The 25,752-nt window shown below is 21.0% G+C and overlaps 5 protein-coding genes across 7 annotated transcripts; 1 reads left to right on the forward strand and 4 right to left on the reverse strand.

The window, feature by feature from the left end:
* Positions 1-913: 913 nt before the first annotated feature.
* Positions 914-9,556, reverse strand: LOC107997389 (protein masquerade). 3 transcript variants are annotated; one of them, XM_062086126.1, is made up of 11 exons: positions 9,054-9,556; positions 5,845-6,146; positions 5,213-5,246; positions 4,462-4,928; positions 4,138-4,341; positions 3,865-3,988; positions 3,247-3,426; positions 2,641-2,893; positions 2,229-2,506; positions 1,691-1,845; positions 914-1,360 (listed from the first exon to the last, which is right to left on the reverse strand). In XM_062086126.1, the coding sequence occupies exons 1-11, from the start codon at positions 9,169-9,171 to the stop codon at positions 1,193-1,195; spliced, it is 2,283 nt and encodes a 760-aa protein (XP_061942110.1). In that variant the 5' UTR covers positions 9,172-9,556; the 3' UTR covers positions 914-1,192. The 3 variants fall into 3 exon arrangements, with proteins under 3 accessions (XP_061942110.1, XP_061942109.1, XP_061942111.1); XM_062086125.1 differs by having other exon boundaries at positions 3,865-4,024; positions 9,054-9,555; XM_062086127.1 differs by lacking the exon at positions 9,054-9,556 and adding an exon at positions 8,199-8,476 and having other exon boundaries at positions 3,865-4,024.
* A 1,150-nt stretch (positions 9,557-10,706) lies between these two features.
* Positions 10,707-13,816, reverse strand: LOC108000906 (BRCA1-associated RING domain protein 1). Its single transcript, XM_062086129.1, has 9 exons — positions 13,583-13,816; positions 13,042-13,230; positions 12,576-12,735; positions 12,398-12,478; positions 12,128-12,324; positions 11,683-11,913; positions 11,469-11,578; positions 11,252-11,370; positions 10,707-11,168 (listed from the first exon to the last, which is right to left on the reverse strand). Exons 1-9 carry the CDS (start codon positions 13,651-13,653, stop codon positions 10,794-10,796), a joined length of 1,533 nt encoding a protein of 510 aa, XP_061942113.1. The 5' UTR covers positions 13,654-13,816; the 3' UTR covers positions 10,707-10,793.
* A 332-nt stretch (positions 13,817-14,148) lies between these two features.
* Positions 14,149-16,280, reverse strand: LOC108000907 (iron-sulfur cluster assembly 1 homolog, mitochondrial). Its single transcript, XM_017061598.3, has 3 exons — positions 16,131-16,280; positions 15,402-15,455; positions 14,149-15,169 (listed from the first exon to the last, which is right to left on the reverse strand). The coding sequence occupies exons 1-3, from the start codon at positions 16,212-16,214 to the stop codon at positions 14,915-14,917; spliced, it is 393 nt and encodes a 130-aa protein (XP_016917087.1). The 5' UTR covers positions 16,215-16,280; the 3' UTR covers positions 14,149-14,914.
* Positions 16,281-16,832: 552 nt separating this feature from the next.
* Positions 16,833-19,861, reverse strand: LOC107997453 (eukaryotic translation initiation factor 3 subunit D). Its single transcript, XM_017056059.3, has 4 exons — positions 19,827-19,861; positions 19,222-19,494; positions 19,103-19,148; positions 16,833-18,413 (listed from the first exon to the last, which is right to left on the reverse strand). The coding sequence occupies exons 2-4, from the start codon at positions 19,393-19,395 to the stop codon at positions 16,945-16,947; spliced, it is 1,689 nt and encodes a 562-aa protein (XP_016911548.1). The 5' UTR covers positions 19,396-19,494; positions 19,827-19,861; the 3' UTR covers positions 16,833-16,944.
* Positions 19,862-20,256: 395 nt separating this feature from the next.
* Positions 20,257-25,682, forward strand: LOC107997440 (transducin beta-like protein 3). Its single transcript, XM_017056041.3, has 15 exons — positions 20,257-20,505; positions 20,708-20,759; positions 20,835-21,039; positions 21,103-21,277; positions 21,539-21,709; positions 21,770-21,942; positions 22,145-22,344; positions 22,442-22,645; positions 22,900-23,089; positions 23,160-23,272; positions 23,652-23,807; positions 23,918-24,083; positions 24,192-24,416; positions 24,734-24,861; positions 24,973-25,682. Exons 1-15 carry the CDS (start codon positions 20,480-20,482, stop codon positions 25,165-25,167), a joined length of 2,379 nt encoding a protein of 792 aa, XP_016911530.2. The 5' UTR covers positions 20,257-20,479; the 3' UTR covers positions 25,168-25,682.
* Positions 25,683-25,752: the final 70 nt, after the last annotated feature.

Raw genomic sequence — 25,752 nt, forward strand, 5'->3', positions numbered from 1 at the left:
AAAATTATTAGCAAATAAAATATAAAAAAATATATATCGTATATTTATATATCATATATTATCATAAAAAATAGAAAGCTAAACATTTTTTCTCAATATTTTATTTTTTTCTTTAATCTAACAATCCAAAAAAATAAATAAAGGAACAAACAATGAAATTCTGATTCGTTAAGATTCGTTAAAATTTTTCACATATATGTTTAAAAAAATTATTATTTATAATTTTATCGCTAATGCTTAATATCCTATTAATTTAATTAATATAATTAATGCATTTAATATTTTATAAAATTAAAATTATATTGTTTTGCAATTTTTTAATTAATATTTCTTCATTAAATTTTCGCTAATAATTTTATAATTTAACGCATAAAATTTTTCTTATTAATTAAAAATCATTGTCACATACGACAGTATTTTTCCACGTAAAATTGACGCACTTGATGGCACAATATATTTTACCAATGATATTTAAATTTTAATTCTAAAATATTTTATACAATTGATAAAGATGAAATAAACTTTCATTTTTTCTATATTATATCATTATATATCATTATATATCATGTTTGAGCAACTACAGGAGCAAGATTTATTAAAATATAAAAATTATATAACTAAAAAATAAATATTTAATTTTATTAAATATTTAATTAATTAATCTCTTTTTTATTATAATTTTTGAATAAAATTTATATATCAAAGTTTTTTAATATTTAAGCTTCATTAAAAATTATAAATACTTTTTTATAACATTATGATAAACTGAATTAAATCTAAAAAATAATTAAAAAGTAGTAATTTAAAATATTGGATAAACGAAAGTTTACTATATCATTTATATTTATAAAAACTTGTATTGCTATGATAAATGACAAATGATTAGTTACTGTCAATTATTAAAAATAACTAATTATTAATTATTACGATATGTATTTTAAATATCTTAAATATTATTATATAATATCTTGAAATTTCTTTTGCACATATTATTGTATTTCCATTGTGCATTAAAAAATTTTTCTTTTAGATATTATAATTTATATGATTAAATAATTTTTTTTTAATATTTTTTCGTAAACATTTTGCTAGATACGTAACATGAAATGTTACATCATCAAGCGCGTAAAGGTACTATAATAATTCTTTAATAAATAAATATTTTAATTTTTATAAATAAAATATGAAAAAGCTAAACATTATTTACTGAAATAATTTGGTTGATCCAACCGATGAATGCCGAAACTTTAACATAAACCCCAGGAACATCCAATCTCCCACAACCGAATCCCCACGAAACAAGTCCAGCTAATTCATAGAATCCATCGTCTTGGCATACCAATGGACCTCCTCCATCTCCCTAAATATTAAGAGAGAAAAAATTTATTAATTTAAATTTACCAATTATTGTATATAATTATTTAAATAAAATTATAATGATTTACATTGATTATATAATATTTTATAATAACACATTTTATTTTATTTTTGAACAATTTTTTTCTTCTAACTTTAAATTTACAAGCCTTGGCAGAATTAAAAATTAAAATAAAAACGAGAATGATATATTAATTGTAAAATAATGCACAATTCATAAAAAATAAAATAACAAAAATGATTCTTTAGATGTACATTTCAATCTCTATATCATTATCGATAGACACGTAGCATATTTGTATATTGTTATTACCTGGCATGCATCATTGCCTTGTTCACCACCAGCGCAAAAACTACTCGCTGGTAATATGAAAATTTTTTCAGTTACAGCATTTACTTTTCGTATACATTCTGCATCACTTACAACTGGTATTTCAGCTTCGCGTACTCGAAGCGGAATTGGGCCAGCTACACAAATACATACATATATATAATTTTATTACAAATATAAATATATATAAGATATTTAAGAAAAATTTAAGGAATGATTTTTCTAATAGCTGAATTCTAATAATCGAAAATCAAAAATAAAGATATTGCGTTTTTAATTTTACTTTTTAATTATTAAAAATTATTATTAATTATGGAAATTAAAAATCGATAAAAATATCTAGATACAAATAAATTTTTTTATATGAAAAAATATGGAAAATTTCAAACATAAGAGAACATAACATACAATTCTCAAATCAATTTTCAGTTTGAAATTGAGAGAGGTACTATATTGAAATCTGCTGTATATCATATGCAATATTTGAAAGAAAATTAGTAAATTAATATAAAAATATTACCTTCTCCCATATATCCATAGCCAGTAACGGTACATCGTTTACCAGCTGTATGACTAACTCCTCGTGCTGGTAAACATACTAGACAAACACCATCTTTGAGTTCTGCTTGCCCGTGAAGTTTTAACAGTGCTATGTCGTTATCAAGGGTCTGACTATTATGATTATGATGAATATAAGTAGTTGCTACGCGCAAAGTTTGAGCACCAGGACTTCCATATTTCCTCGTTAAATCGTAATCACCTACCCTTACATAAATTGCATCGCCAGATCTTACAATACTGTAAATGAAAATAAATAAAAAAGATAGAACGTATTATTTATGTATTTATATTTTATTACGGAAATTATTAAATAAGATCAAGAGAGAAATAGTATAGAACAAAATAAGACGAAAATCAAAAATAAAATTTACTTTGTTACACAATGTGCAGCTGTCAATACCCATTGCGTGCCGATCAATGCACCACCGCAAAGATATTGATTGTGGGCATTGATAAGACCAACGTGCCAACACCATTCATTAGCATCTGCATCTTCTCCTCCGACGACGCGTGCTTCTCTTTCAGAACTACGTACTTGAATTGGTCCACGGGAAGTTCCTTTTACACCACATACATATTTACTGTACACAGGACTTCTCATAGTTGTCGTACTTGTTGTTTCATCTACAAATATTATAATAATATGTCATATGTATAATATTTTATTAAAAATATAGAATGATATAATATAAAAATAACTAAATAATATAACAAGTTTTAATAATACACACACACACACAAATAAATTTTATAAAATAATTAAACGAATTGTAATATTTTGTATTTCATATGTATTTTTTTGTATTCGATTAACGTATTTCATTTAATACTGTATTTTATATAGATTAATTAATCGTATTAATTACAAGGAATTACCGTATATAATAGAAATAATTCAACAATAATAAAATTAAATATATATTTTCATATTTATAAAAAATAATATATAAAAAATTGAAATATATTTTTTAACTTACATAAAATTGTCGTAAGTGGTGTTGTGTACGGTCTTGAGGTAACATACATGGTATCATTTCTATTACTTAAAATTGGTTCACTAGAATTTCCACCATTAAATTCTCGTATCAATGATTTTGGAGCGCAACATTGATGCCCTTGTTTTTTACACTTAAACAAATTCGTTAATTCAGCATTTCCTAGAAAAAAAAAAACAATAAAAAATTTTGTTCATTATAACAAAGAATAATATTTCTCCTTATTTTAAAGATCTACATACAAATTTATATATAATATAATAAATTTATTTGAAAATTATTTGAAAATCATTTCATCGCGTTTTCTAATCAAACTTTGAAGAAAGTAGAAAGATAAAAAAGAAATATTTTAATAATTCATGAATAATTCATGAAATCGAAAAAAATCGAAAAATTGAAAAAATATGATAAATTTGTTGAAAAAGATTTTAATATTTATACTAATCGTATTAATACGACAATGTCAATTGTTAGTGTCATATTAAGAATCATTTTTTGATCATCAATATGTATAAAATTATTTTGAAAATAGAATATCATTCAATATACGCACAATTAATTTTTAATTTAATTTTTAAATAAAAATTATAAAATACTTACTGAAACAAGTAAACGATAAATAAGAAACAATACATGATCCAGGACATTCTGGGCGTAGATCTGGTGGTAGAGGTACTGTAGTGATCGATGGCCTTGATGTGGGCCTTGGCCTTGGCCTTGATGTCTGATACGGAGAAGACGGTGTCACTACGTTTACTGTCTATACGTCAACGTTTAATTTCAATTTTCTTCTTTCTATGGGTTTTTTATTTAATATCTTACTTGCCTCAATTTAATTGAAAGGATTCTACCGAAAAAAAGAAATAGAATCACCTGCGGCGAACTCTTCGTGTTATCACAACAAATATATCCTGATTGACAGGTCGCAGTCTTCGCAATTATTAAATTTGGCCGTTCACAGAAGGCTGCCATAATGGTTAATAAACAAAATCCAGGACACGGTTGTAATTTTGCTTGTGTCGGTTTCGTAGTTGATCCAATTGTCGTTGTTGCCATTGTTGTTGTTGTTGTTGTTTCCTAATTATTATTATTATTATATATATATATATAATCATAATCACATAAATATAATATTGATTTTTGAAAAAAATATTAATTTTTATTTATTAGAATTTATCGTTACTTTTATCCCCTTACTGTTTTTAAAAAAGCATCGATAACACAACAAGATCCATCGTCAGGACATTCGGCTTCCCCATCCACTTTATCGCATAGAAGAGCGAAAAAACCACTAACGCATTCACCTTTACACGGTTTTCTCATCGTGATCTTTGGTTTTATCGTTGTTGTTGTTGGTTGCTTTGTCATTGTAATGGTCGTTGTTGGTACTGTAGTGCTAGAAATACTCGTAGGAGAAACCATATTTGGTCTTACAGTTGGTGAAGAACCTTTGTAAGATGTATTGACACCCGTCTTCTCTTCGAAGCGACTTGAATTTGTTCGATCGATGACTAACAATTCCGGTGGTGGTGAATCTCCGAACGCGTCTCTGGATACACAGCATTTGTATCCTGGCTTGCAAAGAGAGAGAGTGTCTATTACCAAAATCGCATCGCAGTAATCAGCAATTCTCTCTGCCATGCAAATTCCTGAACACGTTTTCGCTAGAAAAAACAATGTTATAATAAACACCGTTCAATCGTCGATTTTATAAGTTTTAATTGGATATCAATGTCAAATCTACAAAAAAAAGAAAAAATTTATAGTTCTATAAAATTCTAAAAATTAAGAAAGAAATCGTAATCTATATTAATTATATTAAAATTTGATATTTACGAAATTTATCTAATATTAATAAAACATATCGTATGTAATATATAATATATTCTTTTTTATTTTTTATCATACATTTTTTTATAATATTTAATTAAAAATTAAAAATACATACATAACGTTTTATTGGCTGTCTCCTTTTGGCTTTCCTGAAAAATAAATAAATTTTATATTCCTAATTCATATCATTCATTCGAAAAATAATAGAAATAATAACGAATAAATATTTTTTGTATGTTATAATAATTTTTCAACAAAAATAATTTTATTATATAACGATAATAGTTGTGACATATATCGAATCATTATTGAAAAAATAATAATCTTTTTGTTGTTGATCGTTGTAATATATTTTTTGATAATGGCTATATTATAATAAAGCGATCATTGTACTATTTACTTATTTACTTATTTAAAATGATAAAAGAACAATTTATAATTTATAAAATTAAATAACGTTTTAAAAGAAGTTTTAATAAACATTCATAGAAAAAAAATAAATAAATTTTCAAAGTATATATATATATATATATATATATATATATATATGTGTGTGTATATATTATAAAAAATTTTTAGTATTCATTAAAGTGATTATTTATTTTTTCCATTTATTAGAATCTTTTTCTTTATTTCTCGTATACTATATAAACTGTGTATATTTATCTTATAAATTTTACGAATTCTATATTTTATCATCCTGTATATAATAAAATAAAAATAATAATATTATTTTAACGAACATACAGAAGTAGTTTTTGAGGAAACTGTCGAGGACACGGTTGTAAGCGCTGTTGAAGATGTTGTTGGTGTGCTTGTAGTTATCGTTGTCTTAACGGTAGTGACAACTGTTGAAGTAGAATCATTGTCATTGGCAATATTTTCAGAAGTTCCGGTACTATTTATAGGTGCCTCAATACAACATCGCATACTAGTAGGGCATTGTACATGTTCAAGAACTTCGTAACATATTAATGTTGCAAATGCGTGCACACATACTCCTGGACAATCTGCACTATTGGCTGTACTTGTTATAGAATCCAATAGACCTGTGAAAAAGTAAAAGCATCCAAGTTAACGCATTTTTATAATAAAATTGCAACTATTGTTTTTTCCATTTTCCGTTTTCCTAAATCATTATCATATTATGATTGTAAATTATATTAAAGTTGTAAAAATATTATTGAATGGAATGAAAATTAAGAAATTAAATAATTTATTATTAAATTTATTATTATCTATATTAGTTCGAAATTGGTTCGAAAATATAGAAAACACTTAATATGATGATTATAGTTTTGTATCTAAACTAGTTTTGTATATAAACGCTATTTATAAAAGCACTACAAAGCACCTACAAAATCACTTATTATCTTGCGTGTATTATATTATTTTATTTATATTGTCAAATAATATAAAAGGATTCATAATTTTAAGAATAGATAATATTTGACGAAAAATAAAAGAAAAAATAAGGATCCTAATAAATATTGGTTAATAAATATTGAAGAATTAATATTTCCAAAATTATACATTATATTAATTATTTAAAAATTATATAGAAATTTTTTGCTTCTGTTGAAAGTGAGCAATTTGTTCGCTTCTTGGAATTATTCTTTTTTTTATTTTTTTCATTTTTTTAATAGAGTATTAAATCTTTTGATACAATCGTATAATTAGAGTCACATATCGTTATGAATGAATATATAATTTACAATTTTGATTTATATAATAAATATTTTTCAATTTATGATTACATTTTTATAATAGTTAAATAAATAATCTTAATAAAATGAAAAAATTCGTATAGTTCATAATATAAATTTCTGCCATAGCTGTTTTCACTTTAGCAGGCATAACGGCCCAAATAAACATAACGGTAGTTAATTAAACGACTCGACTTCATCGCATGACCGTTTTTGATATCATATATATGTACATTTTTTTCTCATTTAATTGTCTTAGATTGATAATAAATTCATCTTATACATATATTCAATTAACATGTATATTAATATACATATATATATATATATATATATATTATATTATATTATAGATATATATCAATTACATCGTATCTATACATTTCAGAAAAGTTAATTTTATGAGCAATTAAAAGGATAAAATAATCGTTCAAACAGAATTGAAATTGGAAACATATTTGGAAAATAAAAAAAGAAATATCAACAAAAAATTTCAATAATGAAATTTTAAACATTACATGTTACATGTTTTATATATACACACTTTGTATATATGTACAAACAATTAAAAAATAAAAAATGAAAAATTCTATGAAATACGGAATTATTTATATTCTTAAATAATATATATTTATATTTATGTAATAAAATTTAAATTAAATAAAAGTTATACGAAAACTAAATTATTATATACGTTTAAATATATATTCAATTTAAAATTCGAATGTAGATTTTATAGATTTATTTCATCTATTATATTATGTATAAATTAGAATACATATCCAATATATCCAATAAATTAGAATACATATATATATATTCAATATAATGTTCTGAATTTAAATAGTTTAAATTATGATAAATTATATAAAAAAATTATTACAATTCCAATTGTTTTAATTAATTTAAAACAATATAATAAATATAATTTTTACATTAACATGTTAAAGATTAGTAAAAACATGTTGAATACTTATAAAAAAGATATGAAATAAATTATTTTTCATGTAAAAATATACATTTATTTTTATATTATTGTTTAATTAATTATTTATTACTATTTCATTAAAAGTTATATTTTATTTATTCTATTAATTTTTTTGTCATTTAATTTATGAAAATAAAATTAATAAAAATGATCGTTTTATGTGTTAATTTAAATAATTAAGATAATTTCAAATATATGTAAATATTAAAATCTTCAATATAATTTTTTGTATGAAAATTATGAAAATAATTATTAAAAATTGAATTGACTCAGTTCAAAAGATATTATCCAAAAAGAAACATTTAAATATACAAAATTTACTAATTTACTAATAATATCTTTTCTATTGTAAAATTTTATTAATTTTCAACATCGATTGTTAATTACGTATATGTATTATCGCATACTTTTTCAAGTTTGTGAATGGCCTCACCAACCAGAGGATTGAGTGTTATCCGCATAGCGTTGAAAGACTCTTAAGTGGGACAATCGCATCCTTCCAGATACTACCTATACAAGCGTGTACAGCATACATTCACGCACGCGAATTTCTATTTCTCGAAACCTCTTCTGTTATGAACTAATTTTATTTACGACTATTATTTATATTATATATATTTTAATAAACTATTTGCTGATTTAAATTAAAAATAAAAATTCAATCAAAAATTATTCTATATCTAATAAAAATATTAACAAGAAAAAAAAAATATGAGTAATATTTGAATTTTTAATTTTAATTGTATTTCAATAAATTCTTTAAATTTTTTTGAAATTTTATATTTCTATTCACTACTTATAAAATTGATTTTCTCGTTCCTTCTCTTGAGATATTATCCATAAATTGTTATATCTATCAATTAAAAAAGTAAATAGATTAAAAAAGATTTAAACAAGAAAGATAGATTAAATATAATTTAAAATGCTAATTATAATACTAAAAATGTATTATCGTTTTATCAATATTAATAATATTATCAATTATCTATATAAATAAATATAAATAATATTTCAGATTTCTTTCATATTATATTACATTTAAATTATTATTAGATAAATTATTATTAGATTAAATGATTTTTTATTTCAAGTGTGGTTTAAATATATAAGTTTAAAATAAAAAATTAAGGATTAAAAATTAAGAAATAAAATGAAAAATATATGTAAATGGCAAAAAAAACAAACTATTTGAAAAATATTTGAATATATAGTAATAATTAAAAGTGCAATAAGAATAAAAATAAATAATCTTACTTGTTTACCTGATAAGAAACTACCAGCTAAAGAATCGTCGTCTTGAGCAGAGATCAATCCGCTAAGTAGGAGGAAAAGGGCGATGCCCCCAGGGAATGTTCTCAGTATCATCTTTGCTTCCTTCATTTTCTCTCTGTCTTTCTTTCTTTTCTCCCTCTTTCTCTTTCTTTTTCGCTTCTTTTTCTTCAATTTAAGAAAGTAACCGCAAAAACAGTTAAAGAAAGACACACTGTGTCGTTACCCGGTTCGAACACGTGCGTGTCAAACTGCTTTACCGCGAGTTCGGCAGCCACGGTATTATGCGGGCTCGCATTGCCTGTTAGACTTGTTTGACTGACTGACTGACTGACTGACTGAGAAGGTATCGGGCCCACTTGTGGGTCAGGGTGCGGGTCCCCTCTTTTACACCAGTCAGAAAAAGGAGAGAAAAGAACGAAGGCAGAGAAGTAAAGAGAACATTCGTCAACGACCTCACTGAGAATTACTTAAAAAGAGGGGGAAGGGTTGTTGCATTAATATCAGATACTTTTGAAAATTCATCTTTTCATCATTGTTAAAAGCTTTAATTTTGATTAATTATGATTATAAATTAATGAAAAAATTTTTGATAAAAAAAATAATATAATAAATAAAAGAAAATTAATATAAATCAATTAATTTTAACAAAATTAATTTTAATAAATTAATTTTAACAAAAATTAAACAACTAAATTTCACAATTTATTTAATAATAACTAATTAATGATATTTCTAATCATTTAGATAATAATAATTATAAAATTGATTACAAGTTTAAATTTCTTTAAAGTCATATATTAACATTAGTTTAAAAATTAACAATAAAATTTTATTTATTTGTTATTAAATTGTTATTATGTGTTAAATATTATTTATATTACAACATTTTTGTGATAATTTAATAAATAATAATTCTCAATTGAAATATTCAATTTATAAATGATTAATAATCAAATATTTACTTGCAAATTTTATTATTAAGATTGTTATGATATCTTAACAAAAGACACATTATAATATTATTATGTATATTATCTCTAAAATACCCATTTATATCCATTTTTGTTTCATTATATTCAAAGTATAAGTAAATACTTTGTTATTTTAATCTTACAAATTTTCTCAATTTACTGATTTTTATTTCTATATTAGATTTTTCTTTCATATCTTATTTGATTTTATATATATGATATTATACTATATATATTTGAATCTCTTTTTTTCCCTATTTTTTACGTTCTCTTTCTCTTTCTCATTCACTCACTCACTCCCTTCTAACTTTCTTTCGTTCCCTCTTTTTTACCACATGTATATGTATACGTGCACGACTAGCGGTACTTTACCCGTAAATGTACGGGATACCGTACGATATTTCCCTTTGGAATTTATCATTCTTTACGCAACGATCAATCCTTCATAATGATAATATTGCATTAATATAAATATTGCCCTTTTTAAGAATTTAAACATAAGAAATATATTTTATAATATATATTTTTGAAATTTAATTATTTAATTTAAATATTTAAATTATCATTACTAAATTATAAAAATAAAAATTATATTTTGTTTAAATATATAAGTTTAATATATATATATATATATATATATATATATGTAATTATATAATAAGAAATCTATAATTCCATTAAAAATTACATTATATTTGTTAATATTATTAGATTACATGTAAAAATTATATGAACAAAATATATGTAATTAAATATTAATTAAAATTTAAGTAAACCTAATTGTAATGGGTCAACTAATGTAAATTTTTCTATACATTCAATTAACCATATAAGTGGTAATGTTTTTATATGTGGCATATTATATTTTATACGTGGTTCATCTTTCTCTGGTATATAGATGATATAATGTGTACATTCATGTAAAGAATGATTAGGTTCATTAGCAATATGAAAAGGAACAAATTGTTCTTTGGTCTTTATATCTTCTGGATTTGGTTCTCTTTTCAAAATTATTCCTCCACCTTCTTGCACAAGTGTAATTAAAGCATCTTTTGTTAAATGTATATCATTTATATAAATATCTTTTGATTGAAACGCAAAATAAAAATAACATTGATTAAAAAGACCTGGATTCTAAAAACATAATAAAAAGATATATATTTATTAATATTGTTTATTTACATAACAAATAATTGAATTATATATATTAACTTTACCCAATTTTGTGCACTTTCTCTAGCTTTTTTTGGAATACCTTTAATCGGTGCACCACTGACTTCGAATAGTTCTAAATCTCCTTTTAATATATCACTTATATCCATGTTTAACTGAATCCCTTTAAAAAAAATATTATAAAAATTAATTTTTAAATTTTAAAACTATATGTAAATTATTTATTTATATTATATATATATATATATATATCACAAATACATTCACTATTAAGTAACCAAATTCCACGCACAAGTGCTATCATTACTTCATATGATAATTGAATGATATTTTTATCATTAGCTTCCACTATAATATGAGTTACAGATGGTCTATAACATAAAAAATATATCATGCAGTATTTAAAATTCCTTGAATTTAAAGATATAATTTAATGATATAATATTATATAAATTAAAAGAAAAAAATAATATACCGAAAAATAGACATAATTTTAATTTTATGCTTTAAAGCTATTTCATTCAAATATTTTTTATTTTCTTCTCGTAAGTTTAATGGATATATAACAATTGTATCAAATGTTTGTTGTGCAGAAAATGACTTATTAAAACTACAATTATAATTTACAATTTCTTTACTTATATCATCGAATTCAGTTTCATCTTTTAAAATATTCCACATCTCACTATTTGGTTCACAATAGTCTCTATAACAATACAATATAATAATATAAAATAATATAATATAAAATAATATAAAATAATAACATAATATTCATATATTTTATATATATATATATATATATATATATATCAACAATTCTATAAAAATTTTATTATATTATAATAATTTTATTATTAAAAATACATGTTTAATATATTAATAAGTTATTTATTATAAAATAATTAATTGACACATACATGGGTTTTTTACCATAATCATCATATACATTTTTATTAGCTGAATATTTTAGTAGTATTTTTGCTTCTGCCAATCTATTATTTATAGCAGCATCATGTAAAGCTCTTCTATTTAATATACCAGGTGTATTTGGTAATGCTCCACATTCTAATAATAACTGGCATATATTTATATATCCAAAATTTACAACTTCTTGCTATAAAAAAAATTTATAATATATAAATAGCATAAAAACAATTAAAAAAATTATTATAGGACAATATAATTACTAAAGGTGTCCAACCAGTGAAATCTTTTGTATTTGGATTAGCACCAGCAGCTAATAAATTTTTTACACGGGATTCTTGATTCTGCAAGTATATGATAAAATTATTAAATTTTGTTTGATGTTTAAAGTTTAATTATATTTTGTAATTATTTCAAGTGTTATAAACAATAAAAATTAACCTTCACACATGCAATATGTAAATATGTTTCTCCTTTAGCATTTGGTTTATTTATATTCTTTGGAATAGTACATTTTGTATTATTTATTATACAAATAGAATTGTTTGTTATTTCAGGCAATTCTATTGCATTTGAATTTGTGGTTGAATTCCATAAATCTCTATTAAATTTATATCAATTATATATTAATAAAATATAAAATATATTATATTAAAATTTTAAAAAAGTATAATTACTATATATATAATATAATTATATTAAAATTTTAATAAACTAAAATTCACATAAAATTTTTAAAATTTTAATATTGTCAAAAATATATCTCAATGTTAAAAAAATCTTTATATCATATTAAATCTTTATATACTATTACACTTAATTAAATATTTTAAATAATTTAAATATATTATAAAAGATGAATGTTATGAATATATAAACACAAATTTATGATTTAAATTTATAATACCTTTCCTGTATTATTTCTGCAATATTATTACAATAAGAAACAAGACTTTTAATTAAATGATCATTACATATTTCGAGTGGTCGTACAGGTATGTTACATATTACACATTTTAAATCATTTTCAATGCATTGTTTGCAAAAAAAATGACAACAATTAGTATATCTTGTTGCATTTATTGGTTCATTTCCGCTAAAATTCAAAAGAAAAAACTATGTTTATTTCAAAAAGAAATTGTTATAAAAACTGAATGAAAGAATTTTATATTTTATAAATTATGAAGAGGTTTTAATTTTAAATTGATAAATAAATAATAAAACTCAAATTGATAAATTATATATAAATAACATTATTAAATTATAAATAAATAACATATGAAGTTTAAAGAATAATATGTAATATATATTTTTTTAATTATTTTTATTTATTTATTTTTTATATTTTTATATTTTTTATATTTTTTATATTAATTATTTTTATTATATAAAATTATATTTATTATATAATATTTTATATAATATCTTAATTATTTTAAAATTTTTACCATTTGTAACATTTTAACACATTTACAAAACTTCTTAAAGCATGACGAGTATTTTTCCATGAAGTATTCATTTTCAATTATTATAATATACTGTGTTATTCTAGAAATTTTTTTATTATTTTTTTTTATAGTCACTTTTTAAAAATTAAGTTGATATTATCTATTTTTCCACTTCAATACTTCTCAATATTTATCAACTGTTATGTGGCTCCCCGTAGTGGAAATTTAAGTGTATTATATATGTTTAATTTATTATCAAAATAATAAATTTTCGTGATTTCATTTCAATTACTATCATTCATCATTTAAATGCATCAAAAATATATGTTTGATTTTATATATAATTTGAAGTTTTGTTTAAAATATATAATAAATATTCATGAACAATTTCACGCATTTTATTCAAAAGATTAAATTTTGTATACTTTACGATTATTATGAATGTACGAAAAGCTGTTACCTAGAAAGAGTAAATTACACACTTTTTGGTATGGATGATTTATTTTTATTTTTTAAAAAATATTTATTTTTTAAAAAATATTCATACAATTTTCGAAAAAAAGATGTTACGAAAATATATCACGTTTATTTAGTCTTAAGAAAATAGTAATTACACATGACACAAAATATCATAGCCAACATACACAATTACATATATATCATTAATAAATACATATAGTATATTATTGTAGTAATTGTCAAAATATAATTTTATGTACATAATAATGATAAATAAATTTTTAATAAACTTATTGTAACAATCAAAATATTTTGCTAACTATTATACATCTATATATAATTATTTTATATGTAACACTTAATTACAAAATAAATATACAATATTACATAATTAATTCTATATCATATTTATATTTTAAATTTAGATTTGAATCTGTTAACAAATTTATTATTTATATAAAAATATTTTATAAGAATATATAAATAATTTTTTTTCTAAATTTTTACCAATTCAAATTTCAAAAAAATTCATCTATGATAATTGTATACATTCTTTCATATCTTGTAACATCATATAATTATGTGCATGTGTATGTGTGAATGTAATATTGTATAATGTTACATCTGTCATATTATCAATTTTTCCTTTTTTATAACAAAAGAAACTTTTAATAAACAATAGTGATTTTTCTATTACTTTTACATTACATTAATATTATAATTATTATAAATTTTAAGATTAAATATCCAAATTTGTGAATATTTATAGAAAAAATTAAAAAAGTGTCATTTAATAAAGTTATATGCTAAACTTATATTTTACTAAAATTTGTCAATTAAATGATCTATATTAACTACAATTTTATAAAGTAACTAAACGGAGAAGCTTTCTCCACATCCACACGTGCCTTTGATATTTGGATTATTAAAAATAAATTCAGAACTTAATTTAGTTTCTATATAATCCATTTCGGTACCTAATAAAGATAATTGTGCCTTTTTGTCGATCATAATACAAACACCATCTTGAACAACTTCTTCATCAAGTTTAGACTTTTCTTTGGCATAATCAAGAGTATAACTAAGACCATTACATCCTCGTTGTTTCACACTTACTCTTAGACCAATCTAAAATAGAAAATAATTATTTGATTTTATAATCAATTGCATATATTTAATTCTTTAATAATTATGCCAAGAGAAAGAGAGCCAAAAATCAAGGTATTGGGAAAAAACACATCGATATGACAAAATATTCTATATAATAACTAATATATTTTTTTTTAATAAATGCAATGTTTAAATCATTTTATAGCAAAACAAATAATATTTCAGTGATAATTAAAATATATTTACTTACAAATTCACTTTTATCTTTCAATAATTCCTTGATTTTTTTTACTGCACTTGGTGTCTGTAATTATAAAATTCAAATTACAAATATAAATAAATAAAAATAATATAATGTAAAAAATATTTCTTATAAAAACATAAATTCTAAAATATTTTTATTTACAATAATAAAAAACAACAATCTTATATAAATATTAATAGAATTTTTTATTAATATATATTCTATAATTAATTTTATACATATTTATAAAATTATTAATTGTATTAATAAAAATTGTATTGCTAAAAGTTTTCTGTAATTTTATATTTAATTTACAATGATGATTAAAATTAAGATTTATAAATAGCTATTAATAATTATATCTGTACTGTATATTTAAAAAAGAACTTATATCGTTACATTATTTAATTATTTAATAAGTAAAGAATAATTTGAGATATTTTAAAATATATTATTTGATAATATATAATCATATTTACTCTCAAAAAAATTGATTAAATACATGAAAAGATATAAAATATACGTTTCTATTAAGATTAAAGAAATACTATATATATTAAAATTACTTTTAAAAATAAAAATTGAACGTCAAATTTCAACGTGAATTAAAAACTTAACCTCAATTTTTCGATACTTATAATGCACGAAAATTCATAATAATATTAACTAATATTATGTATTAATAATTCAAAACTATTAAAAATATATATATACATATGTTAATTATTTACTTACTAAAGTAAGCGCAGCGCGCGTAGCTAATATTTTTCTACCTTTGACAGCACGAACTGTCGCTGCAGCAACCATGGAAGAAGCCATATTGATCTTTTAACACTTTATAGTATTGTATAATATATATAGTAACGAATATGAATTCTTAATTTTTTATTAGGTTTTTATTTATTGGCAAAGGTACATTATTATTATTATATATAATTTTTTTTATGTTCATTATCATAGAGATGAAAATATCATATAAATTTTCTAAATTAAGTATTAAATTTAATTTTTTTAGAATTAAAATCTTCTTAAAATAATATAAAAAAATATACATTTTTTTATAAATATGTATAATTTCTAATTAAAATTCAACAAGTGAAAATAAGTAAATAATAATAAATCTGTAATTTGGATAAAAAAAAAAAATAAAAAGTTCATTTAGAATATTAAAATAAAAAAATTTTTTATAACTATGAAAAAAGTCAATAATTATAAAAATTCTATTATTTAACAAAAAGAAATGTGAAAAAAGAAAAATATTCGAATGATTAATAATAAAAAAAAAAATAATTAAAAAAAAAAAATTTATATAAGTTTAAATTTCTTGTTTTTTCATTTTTTATAAAACAGTTATTTAATATTAATATAGTTATTTATTTATATCAGTATAAATTAAAATTAGTGTATAGAGGTTCTAGAATTGGATGATAAAAAAAATGGATTTAAGATTTATTTATTATGCCACTTTTTTTTCTTTTTAAAATACATGTTTATGATAAATCAATGATTTTTAAGATAGTTCAAAGAAGTTTAAGAAAATTTAAAACTGTTAACTTTGAAAAGCATCGTTAACAGGTTCATCATCATCTTCATCTTCTTCACCTTCACTTTCAAATGTGTTATCTGGAATATCATATAATCTTATCATTGGTTTATTTGGATCTTTCATAATTAAATATTTTCCATCTTTTTGTTTCATGCAAATATCAATAATGCATCGTAAAATACCCCATGCATTATCCATATTAAGATTGATTTGTGTTGCAAATTCATTTGGTTTATATTGCTGTGTACCAAGAATAACATGTTTACTAGAATCTCTAACCATTGCTCTAGAGACATAACCGAATTTCAATTGATCTGAACCAGCTAGCAATGCTTGAACAGTCCATTTGGCTAACTTGCAAGCATTATTGCGCAATTCATTTGCCAATACTGCACCACGCTGTGTATCTAATTTTTGTCTCCATTCAACTCCATTAGCTAATTTTGAATCCCATTCATTTAGAGCTTTAATTGTTAAAAATTGAATTTCATTATTAGGACCTTGCATCACAGCATCATGTTCACATCTTGCGACAAGAACAATTCCATTATTTAAATCCCATTTTCTATACCGATATGCAACACTGGCAACATCACCTTCTTCTTCTTCTGAAATAAATGGATTTCCTTCTTCAAATTTATATCTAGGTTCATTTGATTTTAATACTTGTTGAGAAAAATTATGATTAATAAATGTAGCTTCTAAAGCTAAATTTCTGGGAGAATTTAAAGAATTTCCATCATCTTGAGGAGGCTCAACACTGGTTTCATTTACAGTTAGGAGATCAAATTCAGTATTATCTCGTTTATCAAAGAATAACTTATCTCCAATTTTTTCAATTACAATATCCCATGAATAATTGCTACGAGTACAACACATTATTGTTGCTAAAATTGCATCTGTAGCATAAACATTTCCTTCTGTTTTTGAAAGTTTACGAATTATTGGATCATCAGTAGTAGTAACTGTATGAAAGATTCTGTCAATTCTTTGTAGTGGTTTTTCACTTTTAACATTCACCCTATCATAAGTTTTATCATAATATTCAAGGGAACCACAACATAAAATATCTTCTCCATCTTTTACACCAGGTAAAGACAATTTAGCTAAACGTGGAAAATCCATTTCTTCAATAGTTACCCAATCAGGCCTTACAGTAACAGATGCATCGCGAATTTTAATTGGGGGTTGATTTTTATGATTACGTAATCCTTGTTGTCTGCCCCAACGTTTTGCTTGTCCTTTGCGATCTCTTTCACGAAGTTTTAATTTACCAAGTTGTTGCATTTGACTCAATGAACCACGTTGACTTCCTCGACCACGTAAATTTCTTTGATTGTGGCGGAACCGACCACCACGTTGATAAGGTGGTTTTTGTACACGAGTTGTATCAACTAAATGAAAAGTTGTTTCATCTTCATCATGATAATATGCATACTGACTCCCTGAACCAAACTGTGATGTATACTTATCTGTAAACAATTAAAAAATTTTTTTCTTAAAAATTTTCTTAAATTAATGAATAAAATTTTTATCTTGCAAAATAATAATCTTTTATTTTAAATTGTAATTATTATTACAATTATTGAATATATTTATATTGAGATATAAATTATTTAATAGCGCTTAAATTAAAGGAAAAAATTCTATTTTTTTTTAAATGATTTTAATTGTGTGTAAACTATGAAAAAAAATTGAATTTTAAGATAGAAATAACAATTTATTTATATTATTTGCATTTTATCAATTATCACTTAAATAAAAAATTATATAAATAATTAAAATTATATAAATTTTTTTAACAATATAATTCAAAATCTAATAATTCTAAATTATATTATTTTGTAATAATTATTTTAAAATCTTATTAATATTTATTACTAAAATAATCATAAAATTTTTCTTTTTGTATTAAAAATTAAATTTAAAAAATATACAAAATAATAATAATAGATTAAATTTTCAATTTTATTTTTTTAAGTTTGTTTCTTAATACATATTATATTTTTAAATATTTATATTATAATAATTTAATAAGTATTGAAAATATAATTAATATTAATTAAACAATTAAAAATAAACTCTGTAACTATAATATAAAAATAAATAAATAACATTAAATAAAAGTTTATATAAATTAAATTTAAAAAATAATACTTACTGGGAAATTTTTTATCTTGAAAAGCCGGTGTAGTCCAATCAGATATCTATTTCAGAAAATAATGAAAATATGAAATATATTTATAAATAAAGAATACAGAAACTACATTTGTCACCAACCTTTCCCAATCTATCGCCTTTTGAAAATGGTTGATAAGGTATGTCCTTAAATTGATCAGGTAATTCACAAGGACCCCATCCATCGGGATTATGTTGTATTGCAGGAGCTTGAAAATGAGCTATTTCTTCTTCTCTTTGAACAGCATCTTCTAGGACTACCACGTCGTCCGTCATTCTGTATTTTTAATACAGGTTACACGTTAAAACGTGAGAGAGAATCCATGGACACGATGGCAAAATCTACTTGCCGGAAAGATCGGCGACGCCATGATACTTAAAATAAAAGTTCATTCATATTACTTACATATAATACATATAATATATATAACAATTTTATTTGTTTCAAACTTTTCGTCAATAATTTGTATATAAATATATTTAATTTACTTAATATTATACATAAAATATTGATTACTTTGTTTTAATTATTATTGTAATTTCAATATTTTTAAATACTTATCGATTAAACTATTTGTATAATGTTAATAAAAAGAATTTTCAAATATATGAATGTATATGAATGTAATTACTTAAATTAATCATTACATATTATAATTTATTAAAAAGAATAATACTAATTTTTTTAAATGAAAATTTTAATGTACATTTTAAAGTAAATTTAATAGAATTTACGCACACGCACGCGCGCGCGCACACACACATATATGTAATATATATATATATAATGTATAACATTTTAATTTATAATTATTAAACTAATATGTATTATATAAAACTAAATATGTTTTTAATTAATGTAATATGAATTAAATATTATATTGTAATCTAATTTTTATATATATAAACATATTTAAATTATTATTAAAAAAAAATTTTGCCTCAATAATATAATTTTATAGCAATAAATTTAAATAAATTGATAAGCGATAAATGATATCAATATAATTTTTTAAATAATCAATACTTTATTTTCGAAAATTTTTTGCTTCTTTTTTATATTTCACTTATGTTGCTGTATAATTTGTATTTACCGCGAATTTCATGTTGTGATGGATAAATAGATTCATGAGGTCGCCACAAGATCGCAAAGATACATAAAATAATATTAAACATAAAATTAGATAATCCATGAAGAAAAGTATTATATTTGTTCATAATTGTTTTTTAATTAATTTTAGATTTTTATTTTATTTCTAGTACATGTTTATAATCGATTAACATAAATATAATATATAAATAAGTGCTAATTATTAAAATTATTTATAAAACATAAAATTTTTATAATAATCTACAAAACATGAGTAGTATTGTTTTGAAAGAAGCGTAAGTAGTAATTAATTAATTTTTTTTCTTTTATATTCTATAATTAATAAAATTCTATATCATACTTGAAATTTTATATCAAAAAATAAAATAAAATAAAATAAATAGTATATATCTGAATTATGTAATGGATTATATTTTAATTTTAAAATTTGATTCTTCATATATATGTATATGTTTTATTAATCATATTTAATTTCAGTTTCGAAGTTGAATCTAAACATGGTGCTTTTTATACAGGAGGAAAAGTTCAAGTATATTTATTAAAGCATATATATTATTCACTCTTTTTTTATTTTATTAGATAATTAAATTAATTTTTCTTATAGTGGAGTACAGATGGACAATATATATTTTGTCAAAAATATGGTACAGTTTCTATATTATCAGTAAAGAAAGGTATAGTAATATCTTACTTAGGAGAAAGTAATAATAATGAAGAAGATACAATTAATACATTTATTGCAAGTAATGATAACTTAAATATTATCACACATCATAAAAGTGGTCTTTTCAAATTATGGAATTGGAAAGGTAATATTATTTAACTTAATTATAAGCAATTATTATTCAATGTAATGAGTACTATTATTACAGATAATAAATTAATTAAATTATGGAAGTCTATTCACAAAGGTCCCGTAGTTCATATTGCTCATTCCATGGAAAGAAATTTGATGGCTTCTGGAGGTAGTGATGGCATTGTCAGATTATGGAATTTACAATATCATACTTGTACTCATAATTTAAAAGGAGTTCAAGGAGTTATAAGGTATTTATTTTAAAAATATAACTGTTATTCTATTTATAAATAAATATTCACATAAAAATCTTTTAATCATACATACAAATATATAAATCAATTTTTATTTAAATATTTATAGTATATAATATTTACTTAACACTTTTTTATTCTATATTTTAAAAATAAAACTTTAAAAAATTATATAAAATTTATATTATCTTAAATTAAACTATTTACAATATTTTTATGAAATTTTTATGAAATTCATAAATTAAAATATAATTATAGCATTTTAGTTTTTCATCCAAATATTGATAAAGAACTTATCTTTGCTGCTGGAGATGATATTAAAATTCATGGATGGAATATTAAAACTGGTGAAGAAGAAATTACGCTTTCTGGACATTTTAGTAAAGTTACATCTTTATCTTTTATTAAGGACAAGGATTATTTAATTAGGTAATATATTTAGATTTAAAAATTTCTAATGTGAATAATTCATAATATTTTCTTATATAGCTCAGGAAGAGATAGAGTTCTCATTTTATGGGATCTAACTTCTGGATCATCAATACGAGTTATACCAGTTTATGAAGAAATAGAAGATACATTTATTATACCTAAAAATTTATCACTATCTTTTTATAACAAAGATGAAAATGCTATTCATATTGCTACTGCAGGAGAAAAAGGTTTAATTATAAATTTTTTTATTACATATTATAAAAGATACTCTATTTCAAATTTGTTTTATTCTTTATATTTGAATAAATGAATGTTGTTTTTGTTCTTCATGTTTTATTGTAATTGTTTAAAATTTAATATATGTTTTTATATACAATTATTTAAAAATTTTTTATTCTTATTTATTCTGTAATTTAAATTCTTTTTAAGGAATTGTAAAAATTTGGGAAATGAAAACTGGTAAAGAAGTATATGTACAAAAAAATTCTATTGTATCAGCTGCAAAAGAAACAGAAACTCTCTCGATTACACATTTACTTTATAATGATATCAGTAACAACTTTGCTGTAGTTACAGTTGATCATAATATAATTATTCATTCATTAGAAACATTTGAGTGTATAAAACAGGTAAATTCGATTTTTAAAATAAAAATAAAATTTATAATTTAATAGATAAATATATAAATAAAAAAATAATTAATAGATAAATAATTATTTTTTATAGTTAATAGGGTACAGTGATGAAATTTTGGATATTGTATTTCTTGGAGATAATGAGAGCCATATAGCAATTGCTACTAATAGTTGTGACATAAAATTATACAATACTTTAACTATGAACTGTGAATTGTTACGTGGTCATATAGATATTGTGTTATCTCTTGCTACAACACATGCTAATGTCTATTTACTTATATCTGCAGCAAAGGTATGTAGGTTTATTTAAGAAATAATATTATTATATGTGTTATATATCATAATACAATTGTTTTTTAATCAATAAAAAGAAAAATAATAATAAATTATTAAAATTACAAAATAATATTTCTAGAATGAAAAAAAAATTATACTTTTTTTTATTATAAGATAAAATAAATATAGAAACACAATAAATATTAATTATAAATTGAAATAAGATACAATAATTAAAAATTGTATAATATATAAATTGTTAATTTGTAGGATAATAGTATTCGTGTATGGCTTATGGATAAACAAACAAATAAAGTATCTTGCATCGCATCTGCTATTAGACATACTGCTCCTATTGGTTCTATTGCAATTTCTCAAACATCTTTCAAGTTTTTTGTTTCTGTTAGTCAAGATTTATGTCTCAAATTATGGAATTTACAAAATGATATTGAATTTAAAGGTAAATATAGTGTTTCTTTGTTATGAATTATTATTTTTAATAATTGATATTATATATTCAATAATCATAGGCTCTTTAAATGTTATTCATACAACATTGGCTCATCAAAAAGATATTAACAGTGTAACTATTTCACCAAATGATAAATTAATTGCTACTGGATCTCAAGATAAAACAGCTAAGGTATGATGCATTAAGTTTTTAAAATAATATATATGACATTCTTCACTTTATAATTCACTTATTATTTATTTTTTTTCAAATAATCCATTTATACTTAATAGATTATTGATTTTTATTATCTGTAAATATCAATTATTGATATTCTTAAGTATTTAATTTTTTCTTAACAATAACAAGAATTAAAATAAAATAAGTAATTTATGAAATAAATATTATGATTAATAAGCAAATAAGCATATAACTTTTATATATTATTATATAAAAATTATTAGATGTACCATTTAAAATAGTATTTTTATTAAATAAATTTATATAATACATATTCTTTTATATTCTTTTTATATAATTTATTCTTAAATATATTTATACTGTGTTATAGTTATGGTCTGCTGATTTACAATTACTTGGTGTATTTCGTGGACATCGTAGAGGAGTTTGGTGTGTGCGATTTTCACCCATAGATCAAGTACTTCTAACAACATCAGCAGATTGCACAATAAAACTTTGGTCATTAACAGAACTTCATTGTTTAAAAGTAACTTTATTCACTAAATTATAATATAATATAATTCCATTCTGTTTATTAGGATTAGATAATTATTATTAATATGTTTAATAATTTTATTTAATATTAATATATGCTAGACATTTGAAGGTCATGAATCATCAGTATTAAAAGCAGAATTTTTGTCACGTGGAATGCAAATAATTACAGCAAGTGGAGATGGTCTTTTGAAACTTTGGAATATTAAAACATCAGAATGTACATGTATTTTAGAACAGCATGAAAGCCGTGTATGGTCACTTGCAGGTAAATATTATTATAATATTATTTACATATTGTATTATATATTATAATTTTTTTTTGTATTAATTTTAATTGTATTATGTGTATTATAATTTTATATTTTAATTATAGTTAGTAAAAATGAAAAAACTATTATTAGCGGTGGAAGTGATTCATTGTTAATAATTTGGAAAGATGTAACTGAGGAAAAAAAAATAAAAGCTGCAAAAGAATTAGAACAAATTGCATTAGAAGAACAAAAATTATCAAATTTATTTAAAGCAAATGAGTTAACTTCTGCATTAAAATTAGCTTTAAAATTAGAACGTCCTTTTCAAGTTCTCAAAATTGTAGAAAGTAAGTATTAATAAAAATTTTTATTATACTTAAAATTATACTTTAATTATTAAATAATACGATATTTTATTGGAATAAATGTTATTAATTAATTTATATATTATATATATATAAAATTATATTATATATTATATATTAATTATATATATAAAATTATTATCTTAATGACATTATATAAAGCATTTCTCAAAAAAGAAAATGCATTTGTAAAATATATTAATCTTCATCTTATATAAATAATATAAATCTCCTATAAATTAATAATTGAATAAAATTAATTATTTTTTTATTATTATTACAATTTTTAATTTTTTTAGCTATGTTAAAAAAAAATAATTTTCATCTTGAAAAAACAATTCATGAATTAAAACCAATTTACAAAGAAGAACTGCTGAAATGTGCTGTTACATGGAATTTTAATAGTAAAAATTGTCAAGTTGCTCAGGTAAATTTTTAGCAAACTATATTATTCTTTGAAAAAATTTTATATTTATAATTTCATATATATAATATTTTTTTTCTAAATTTTTATGATTATAATATTTATGATTAACAGATAATTATAAACACATTAATGATGGAAATAGAAAATTTGGAATTTCAAACAAAATTAAGTTCCACATTGGAATCTATAATACCATATACTAAACGTCATTATATAAGAATAACAAAATTATTAGAAAATTTGCATTTATTTAATTATACTCTCAATCGTATGAAACCACAGATTACAATTGTAGAAATGAGCTAAATATGTAACAAACGAATTGTATAAAGTTCTGTAAGATTTTACATATTTTTTAATATATTTTTACTTTTTCAATATAAATTTCAATGATATATATATATAGAATTTTTTAAAAGATGAAAATTTATTTAATTTTGGATCAATAATTAATTTTAATTTTAAGACATTGTGAACTAATATCTTAAAAATATAAAAGTGAATTAAATATAATGATATTTACATTGTAAAATATATAATATTTATAAATAAATATAAATAAAAATATAAAACAAATATTAATAATAATGAATATCAATATGATATCGATTTATATATATATATATATATATAAGTAATTTATATTAATGTTTAAATATATTAAAAGATAAGTGAATAAAATTACATAAATTTTAAAAAATCATAAAAATAAATATAAAAATTAATATCATTAATTTAATATATATAAGTATGCATCATAATTTATATTTTAAAAATTAAAATTTAATAAAATAACAAAAAATTTTTTGATTTTTTAATAATTTTTTTTTTATAATATTTATTCAACTATTTCATATATATTTATTTCACAGTTTTAAAATACTCTATATT

Source organism: Apis cerana, linkage group LG15, assembly GCF_029169275.1.
Source record: "Apis cerana isolate GH-2021 linkage group LG15, AcerK_1.0, whole genome shotgun sequence".
Taxonomy (NCBI): Eukaryota; Metazoa; Arthropoda; class Insecta; order Hymenoptera; family Apidae; genus Apis; species Apis cerana.